At 39.1% G+C, this 8,264-nt stretch overlaps 2 protein-coding genes and 2 long non-coding RNA genes across 8 annotated transcripts; 1 reads left to right on the top strand and 3 right to left on the bottom strand.

The window, feature by feature from the left end:
• Positions 1 to 293: 293 nt before the first annotated feature.
• On the bottom strand, positions 294 to 1,542 carry LOC124349165. Its single transcript, XR_006920158.1, has 3 exons — positions 1,140 to 1,542; positions 699 to 1,030; positions 294 to 637 (listed from the first exon to the last, which is right to left on the bottom strand). It is a non-coding gene; the product is annotated as an uncharacterized LOC124349165 (long non-coding RNA).
• Positions 1,543 to 3,075: 1,533 nt separating this feature from the next.
• Positions 3,076 to 3,923, bottom strand: LOC124349213. Its single transcript, XR_006920235.1, has 3 exons — positions 3,763 to 3,923; positions 3,620 to 3,690; positions 3,076 to 3,567 (listed from the first exon to the last, which is right to left on the bottom strand). It is a non-coding gene; the product is annotated as an uncharacterized LOC124349213 (long non-coding RNA).
• Positions 3,910 to 5,777, top strand: LOC124348995 (tRNA (guanine(37)-N1)-methyltransferase-like). 5 transcript variants are annotated; one of them, XM_046799447.1, is made up of 3 exons: positions 3,910 to 4,026; positions 4,117 to 5,457; positions 5,528 to 5,777. In XM_046799447.1, the coding sequence occupies exon 2, from the start codon at positions 4,172 to 4,174 to the stop codon at positions 5,447 to 5,449; it is 1,278 nt and encodes a 425-aa protein (XP_046655403.1). In that variant the 5' UTR covers positions 3,910 to 4,026; positions 4,117 to 4,171; the 3' UTR covers positions 5,450 to 5,457; positions 5,528 to 5,777. The 5 variants fall into 5 exon arrangements, with proteins under 5 accessions (XP_046655403.1, XP_046655405.1, XP_046655402.1 ...); XM_046799449.1 differs by having other exon boundaries at positions 3,921 to 4,026; positions 4,120 to 5,457; XM_046799451.1 differs by having other exon boundaries at positions 3,923 to 4,026; positions 4,144 to 5,457.
• Positions 5,775 to 7,865, bottom strand: LOC124349014 (thioredoxin domain-containing protein 5 homolog). Its single transcript, XM_046799490.1, has 10 exons — positions 7,592 to 7,865; positions 7,365 to 7,525; positions 7,156 to 7,305; positions 6,987 to 7,101; positions 6,630 to 6,920; positions 6,455 to 6,550; positions 6,288 to 6,388; positions 6,201 to 6,231; positions 6,040 to 6,141; positions 5,775 to 5,979 (listed from the first exon to the last, which is right to left on the bottom strand). Exons 1-10 carry the CDS (start codon positions 7,613 to 7,615, stop codon positions 5,842 to 5,844), a joined length of 1,209 nt encoding a protein of 402 aa, XP_046655446.1. The 5' UTR covers positions 7,616 to 7,865; the 3' UTR covers positions 5,775 to 5,841.
• Between the last annotated feature and the right edge of the window lie 399 nt (positions 7,866 to 8,264).

The following is an 8,264-nucleotide window of genomic DNA, read 5'->3' as shown; positions in this document are numbered from 1 at the left end:
CGGTAGAGAAAGCGACAGGAGGTAAATCCTCAAATATTTTAGCAAAATTTTTCAAGAATATTTATTTTGCAAATTTGTATTTTTGTAGAAATATTTTTGCAGAAGATGATCAGCAGGAGGAAAGGTACTTAAGAGAAAATAGACGTGCAATTGTGATTTATCAATCAATCTTGTATTTCAACAATCTTTCAACACATCCAAAAAATATTTCAGAACTTCGGTATACAGCTCGGAGCAGCGTAAATAGTGGTGACATGGTGGGGAGAACTGCTGATATAATACATGTAAGCCTCAGTTTGGTAGTAGTTCGGAGCAGAGTAATACTTAAATTTCTCGATGTAGTAAGCTAGGCAGCGTACGCAGTTGCGTATGGACGCCTTCTTCGGTGCAGTACTTGGGGGCTGCGGTGTTGTAGCTAGGTGTAGCGTAAGTCGTGGTGTAGTAGATTGGAGCATCAGTGTAGTATCTCTGTTCGACGCAGCACGAAAGATCAGCTTTGGAGTAGCAAGTCGGGACTGCGTAATACTTGGCCGCCTCAGTTGTGGTTGTGTAGATTGGGGCAGAATAGTACTTTGTCGCTTCAGTGTAGTATTCGACCGTGGTGGTGGAGACATCAGTGGGAGCCTCGGTATAGCATCTAAGAACAGAATAGTATTTAGGAAAATCGGTGCAATAAGTAGCTGAGAACAGAGTAATACTTGGGAGCCTTGGTGTAGTAGGATAGGCAGTATACGTAGTCGTGTTGTGTCATCCGTCACCTAGATGGTGTAGTAACTCGGGGCAGAGTAATACTTAGGGCATCAGTGTAGTGACTCGGGGCAGCGTAAGTTGTGGTATAAAACTCCCGTGGTTTGGTGGTGTAGTATTTAAAGACATCGGTGCAGGAACTGGTCGTTTCGTAAGTTGAATAGGTAGGCGGCGGCGTTGCGGTTTGGTTTCCGCCATACCAGGGAGACATCGCTACACCAGCAGTCGATTCAGCCATCAACGATAGCTACAACACCCAACAGGAGCACGACGTCATAGTTGACTAAACAGTAAATGCATTTAAACATTAATATTAAACATCAGCAGGCATATCAACAAATTAAAAAAAAAATAATTGATACAAAACTCAATGTAAAAACAAGAATATTTACCCATAATTCCGAATCGGTTACACGATGAGGAAAGTAGTTGGTGACAGATAGGGCACTGCAGTTCGGGCACTTCTTTTCTTTTTTGAAGACTCCTTTTACGCACAGTAATACTTCGGGACGTAGGTGTAGTAGCTCGGGGAAGCGCAGGTTGTAGTGTAGTACTTGAGCGCTTCAGTGTTGTAGTAATGCGGGGCCTCGGTGTAGTAGGCAGGGGTAGCATACATAGACGTGCAGAATTCCGGTGCCTTAGTGATGTAGTAATTGGGAGCCTCGGTGTAGTAAACTAGGCAGCATACGTTGTTGTAGGCGGCTTCTTCGGTGTAGTACTTGGGGGCTGCGGTGTAGCGTAGGTCGTGGTGTAGTGAACTGGAGCATCAGTGTAGTATTTCTGTTCGACACAGCACGAAAGAGCAGCTTTGGTGTAGTAAGTGGGGACTGCGTAATACTTGGCCGCCTCAGTTATGGTTGTGTAGATCGGGGCAGAGTAGTACTTTCAAGCTTCGGTGTAGTAATCGGCGGGAGCCTCGGTGTAGCAGCTGGGAACAGAGTAGTATTTAGGAAAATCGGTGCAATAAGTAGATGAGAACAGAGTTATACTTAGGAGCCTCGGAGGATGGGGCAGCATGCGTAGTCATCCTCCGTCGCCTTGGTGGTGTAGTAATTCGGGGCAGAGTAACACTTCAGGGCGTCAGTGTAGTGGCTCGGGGCAGCGTAAGTTGCGCTACTAAATTCCGGTGCTTTAAAGGTGTAGTTCTTGAAGACCTCGGTGCAGTAACTGGTCGTTGCGTAAGTTGCTTTTGGGTAGTAAGGCAGCGGCGTTGCGGTTTGGTATCCGCCATACCAAAAAGACATCGGTACACCAGTGGTCGACCCAGCCATCAATGATTCAACACACAACAGCAGCACTACGCCATAGTTTGCTAGACAATTATAAATTTTAACATAAATTCTACATAATAACAAGCATACATATTCAAAAGAAGGATTGATACCAAACTCTAGGTAAAAGACAGAATATTTACCCATGGATGCGAACTGACAGACAAAGCGCTGCAGTTGTTGCCGTGTCGGAGATGCTCCCTCGACTGATTTACCTTCGCCTTTTCTCTCTCCTTTTATACGATTTTTTGATCACCCTCACCTCTTAAGCCTTGCGGCTATTGTAGTTGCTTGAAAATGATGAATCACGTCCCGTTCTCACCCAACCTCTACATCACTGCATGACACGTTTTACGTAATGATCTCCGTGACCTTCGAATGTGAAGGACAGGCGGACTGCCCTTTCCTTTTGCAGGTTGAAGTTTCTGGGGATGGGTCTACAACAACCAATATCAAAATGAAAATGGTTATGTAACAGTAACACATCCCGTTCTCACCCAACCTCTTTTTGACATGTTTTACGTGCCTTTCCTTTTGCAGGTTGTCGTTGCTGGGGATGGGTCTACAACAACCAATATCAAAATTCAAAATGAATACCAAATGGTTATGTAACACATCCCGTTCTCACCCAACCTCTACACCACTGCATAACACGTTTTACGTGCCTTTCCTTCTGCAGGTTTACGTGGCTGGGGATTGGAATGGGTCTACAACAACCAATATAAAAATTAATACCAAATGATTATGGCTTAAAACTCACTTTACACCAATTGAAATTAACAATGGCTCCTTTTCAGAAAGGTTTTCTACCTAATTAGACTTCATCATCTTGAATTATTACCACAGTAATTAAAAGAAATATTGGTTGAAATAATTACCTTGCAAATAGAAATTCCTTGGTTTTGGATGGTTTTGGAAGACAGCTTGCAAATTTGCAATATATGGATTGGGCCATTTTATCTGTTGGTCATGAGCACTCTGCAAATCAGTGCCCACAAAAACTTCAAAGTTGCCTGAAAATACCGTATTTAGCCAAAAATGCAAGATTATTAGCTAAATGTTATATTATCTATTTATTAAATAGAGTTTAACTTTAACCGTCGAAAGTTTAGCCATCAAGCCACCTTTAAGAATCAAGGCCAATTATATCGATGTGCAACAGGCAGAATTTCTTTAAAAAATCACATTCACTAATCTTGTAAAGATCTAGCCAAATTCTCTTAGCTAGCCTCTAATATATTTAGCGTTCAACTAAAGATTATACAAAGCAATACAAACCGGGACGAGCCATAGTACGGGTAATGCCTCGGGTAATGCTGTAACATTGTAGCTTTATGATAATTTTTTTTATGTATAAAATGCAATTTATGTTAAAATCTCGAATAAAGCACATCCGAGTTCGACCTGACAAATCACGAAATGAAACCTGAATGTCCATGATTAAAATTATCACGCCACTTCACAGCACACCTTCTAACCATTATTGGTGCTGTTTTTCTACCAATTGGTTAGCGACCGCGATCGACAGATTGGATGTTCCTCACCAAATCTTTAAAAATCAGACAGTATTTTTAAAAAATAAAATAAAAATACCACATCACCTTCTTATTTTCCACCAGTTGACATCTATTTCTGCGACCCCATATTCTCATGGTTATTTCTTATTTTTTACCTGAAAACCATTGATATATGAGTAAACATGATGACTAATGACTTTGCAAAGGAATTATTATTTATTAATAACTCAAAGGATTATCTTTTTCATTAGTCATCACAAGTTTCCTTTTTTTACATGTGATTTACAAATGACAGAAAGTCTAAATTCAAAAACTTTAAGATCGTCATTCTTTAAAAGTCCAAAACTCGAAATTTGGCTACTACTTTCGCTGCAGACGAAATTTTCACAGCATGTGTACTGATAGTGTATTCTGCCCCAAAAAACTTACAAAGCCGCGTTATTTGATAAATCTGTTTGAAAAGTTTTAGCTTTCAACGATTAATTTAGTTGGTAAGAATCCGATTGCCAACCATCTTATTCTAAGATTATACTATGAAAATCATTTGTTTTGATGGGAGTGAACTGCCTATTTCTTTTCAGTAGACTAACCAAAGCTGTTCCAACTAGTTATCCATTTCGTAGTTTATGGACCAAAATGGATTTGTCTTTACCTAATGTTCGCGGAATGACCGAACTAGACAGAGAAAAATTTTCAAAAGAAGTGAATGTACCGTCAGTTGAAATCCCAAGCCAAAATATTGGGAAAAGCATGCATGTTTTCAAAAAATACCTACTCAAGATGGAGAAGCTCAAACCAGTCGTTGAAGTTGATGGCACTGTTTTGAGAAAAAAATTGCTGCTGGACCCTCTGTTATTTGAAACATTGGAAAAATTGAGTGAAGAACAACAAACGAAACTTTCTGAATTGGATGTGAACAATGACAACTTCTCTAGAACATGTCTTCATTTACAGTATGAAAATTTCAGAATAGACGACATCTTCAAAGCTGTTTTACCAGAGGGGAAAGAAGGATGTACCTCATATTCACGAATAGGTCACATCATTCACCTTAATCTTAGAGATCACCTGCTACCCTACAAAAATTTGATTGGTCAGGTCTTGATTGACAAGTTGATTGGAGTGAAGACGGTGGTGAACAAGAGTTCGGCAATAGACTCGACTTATCGAAACTTCCAAATGGAAGTATTGGCGGGTGAAACTGACTTTATAACGGAGGTGAAAGAGAATTTATGTACTTTCAAATTTGACTTTAGCCAAGTGTATTGGAATTCAAGACTCTGCACGGAACACGAGCGCATCATCAAACTGTTACCCCAGAACTGTGTTTTGTTTGACGTTTTTGCTGGAGTGGGTCCGTTTTCAGTTCCGGCCGCGAAGATTCGCAAGTGCCAGGTCTTTGCCAACGATCTCAACCCATCTAGCTACCATTGGCTCAAAGAAAACGTTCGAATCAACAAAGTCGCGAAAGTTGAAACGTTCAATCTTGATGGGCGTCAATTCATTCGTGAACAGTTGTCATCATTCCTTCTTAGAAAGCCCACAGAGCCCATCCACGTAACGATGAACCTTCCTGCACTTGCTGTCGAATTCCTCGACGCCTTCATCGGACTATTAGCGGGTATCGAGTTGGATCCACTCCCAGACATTACCGTTCATGTCTACAGTTTCTGCGAAGAATCTTCTGCCTTCTCTGAAATGCGTACCAAAGTGGAATCATCTTTAAAACATTCCATTGAAGATGGAAAAATCGTCGAATTGGTCGACGTTAGAGATGTTTCACCCAAGAAGCACATGCTACGATTGTCCTTCCGGATTCCCATCGAAATCCTTACGAAGTCTGGACCTGAAGTGGAGGAGGAAACTTCCGAACCGAAGAGGCTAAAGCTGGATTTAGAGTCACAAGATCGATAAAGTCTAAAGTATAGTTTAAACTCAAAACTTATTTTAATTTCTAATTTTTTAACCTGTTTTTTATCTTAACATTTGTAGGAAGAAGATGAGAGTGGTGTATCTAAAGGTGTTCCCGATTAGGTTTTGATGTTTATAACAATTTAAACAATAAAACTCTGGAAACCTAATCACGAAAACAATTTCACTGGCATATAATGAACACTTTCTCTAAACACTTACAAAAAGAAGGGCGGTGACGTAGAGTAGTGTTACAACTTCTCTCTTATTTTGGTTTAAGTTACAACTTGGCATGCAAGTGGATGAAATAAATCATGAGTGCTATCCATTATCCTTTCATCTTTTTACTCTTTTTAAAAGGTTTATTAAGAGTATATTTACTTGAGGTAAAAGTTCTACAATTCATCCTTTGCTTGTTTATCATTCATAAGCTTGGCGACAAAAGAAAACATGTCGTCTAAACTACGGTTTCCGTCATATTCTTCTACTTTTTCTCCGTTTGAATACAAGAACATGGTGGGGAAACCATTGACCTATGATACAATTTTTGAATATTGAGAACATGACTTGTAACTTAAATTATTCGATAATACCTTTTGGTCAGCACACAACTGTCGGTTTGATCCCTCAGTACAGTCTACTTTGGCGATTTTAACTCCGGTTTTACCGACAAACTTTGTTCCTAACTCGTCCCACTAATAAAATTATTATTTAAAATATTTGCAATCTCTATTAAAACTAAAAATGTAATTACAGTAGGGGACATTCGCTTGCAGTGGCCACACCTGTAAAAAAAATTTATTATCAACCCGATTTCTAAGTTGCCAATAGATTGGTTTACCAAGGTGCATAGAATTTCACAAACGTCACTCCTGATGCTATTCCGTTTTCAAAGTTTGAACCGACGAGCTGAACAACAGGACTAGAACTAGTCACAGTAGCCTATGAGGGTATTTATATTAGCGAAGAAAACATTTATTTTATTTCAAATTTCTTTATCATCCTTACGGTCTTGGCATCTGCAGTTTCGGCATTGCCTTTCTTCATGCGCTCAATAAATGCCTTGAGGTCTTCGTGGGTTCGCGACCCTTGATATTTTTCTACCTATCACAAAATAACATGAGTAAAATTAGGCATCTAAATTACAAGGGGAAACACCATATAGAATTATAGATAACCGCACTTTCTTTCCATCTTTAATCCACAGGAGAGTAGGGTAACCTTTGACTTCGAACTCGTTGCATAAGTCGCGGAATTGAGTGCAGTCAACCTTTCCAATGGTAACGCTGTTTTCTTGCCCAACTGACTGTGCAAGGTTGTCCCATGTTCCAGCCATTTTTTGACAATGCCCACACCAAGGAGCAAAAAATTTCACAAAATGATCTCCAGAGGCGACATGTAAATGAAAATTGTCTTCAGAAAGATCAAGAGCTCCTTTAACAGGCTCATCACTTTTAGTATCTACAACATTTTCCTATATGAAAAGAATTATAAATATTTAGTTAATATTAACCTAAAATTGAGGAGAAAAAAAATGTACATTAATGCTTTCAGCCAAGCCTAGAGTCTCTTTGATGAATGTCAGCAATGAAGGTAAGTCCCTTGGTCCTCTGTAGCGCTGTGATTCTGCCACTCCTTTCGTAAAGAATTTCAACCTATAATATTCAATACTTTAGAAAAAGAACCATTGGATAAGGAAAAATCTTTACGTAGGGTAGCCTGTGACATCTTGTTGTGAGCAAAGAGAAGTTGCAGTAGTACAATCAACTTCAGCGATTTTTACTTCCTCATTCAACTTTGATTTAACAGTAGTGGCTAATTCAGCCCAAGTTGGCTTCAATCGTTCACAGTGTCCACACCTGTGAAAAGTTAATATGAATGAAACTCTCAATCATTTTGGGTCCAACTTAACACTAACCAAGGAGCAAAAAACATGACAAAATGATGGCTTTTGGGTAATTCTGCTTGAAAGGTGTCACCATCAAGCTTTACAACTTGACTAGTATCAGAGTTGGCCTCATTTCCCGAAACCAACTTCATCAATAAGATGATGGCTATAAAGATGCTGCACTGCATGTCCTGCAAAATGAAAATATACATTTTAACTGAAGATCTTTATGAAGTTATAAAATAAGATGTTTATACGCGAAATGATGTCTGAAAATGCATCAGAATGTCTTGATAGTAACTGAAAATTGGCAGTGCGCCGGTATGAATGACGAGTTATGCTCAGAGACTGACACGTATAATATTTTTCAGTTGAGGCTTGCTAGATATACGATACCGGAGTCAGGAGGCAGTACAGGGCGCAAATAGAATAAACAGCGTGAGGAGATTATCAGCTCGAAATACAACAAGTTAAAGTTATCGTTGGGGCGTTATTTATTTCAGATTCGTTCGGTGTAAAACAAAACCACAAAACTACATCTGGTGTCGTTCTTGTCATTTACTTTCTGCCTGCAGCTATGTAGCGCCATTAGAGATGCATTTGAAAACGTCAAAAAGAATTTCTACACATGTTTATAAATATTTACTTTGATGGATTATTAATAAATTAAAATAAAATAATGCAACTTGAAAAACGTTAAAGTTGTTAAAACTGCTCAAAAAGCGGAATTTCTTTGCTCTTCGATGGCCAGAAATATTTTTGTCGGACACTCAAATCGTCAACACAAATGAATAAAAGCTTGGCTTGAATAAATACCTGTGTCACAAGTTGCTACACATGAAATTAGAGTTTCTTTTACGTCGACTGAATATGGAACACGTAAATGTTAATGAGCTATTGTCACAACAAAAATTACAACATTTAACGGCT

The sequence above is a fragment of the Daphnia pulicaria genome, chromosome 7 (assembly GCF_021234035.1).
Source record: "Daphnia pulicaria isolate SC F1-1A chromosome 7, SC_F0-13Bv2, whole genome shotgun sequence".
In the NCBI taxonomy this organism is placed as follows: Eukaryota; Metazoa; Arthropoda; class Branchiopoda; order Diplostraca; family Daphniidae; genus Daphnia; species Daphnia pulicaria.
The sequence above is the reverse complement of the archived record's forward strand: the minus strand, read 5'-3'. Positions and strand labels throughout refer to the sequence as shown.

Excerpts from the sequence above, each read along its gene's own strand:
- LOC124348995 (XM_046799446.1), top strand. The coding sequence starts at position 4,088 with ATGGGAGTGAACTGCCTATTTCTTTTCAGTAGACTAACCAAAGCTGTT.
- LOC124349014 (XM_046799490.1), bottom strand. The coding sequence starts at position 7,615 with ATGCATTTTCAGACATCATTTCGC. Across the intron at positions 7,102-7,155 it reads GATGTCACAGGCTACCCTAC|GTTGAAATTCTTTACGAAAG; the intron begins GTAAAGATTTTT and ends TGAATATTATAG. Across the intron at positions 6,232-6,287 it reads GTGAAATTCTATGCACCTTG|GTGTGGCCACTGCAAGCGAA; the intron begins GTAAACCAATCT and ends TTTTTTTTACAG.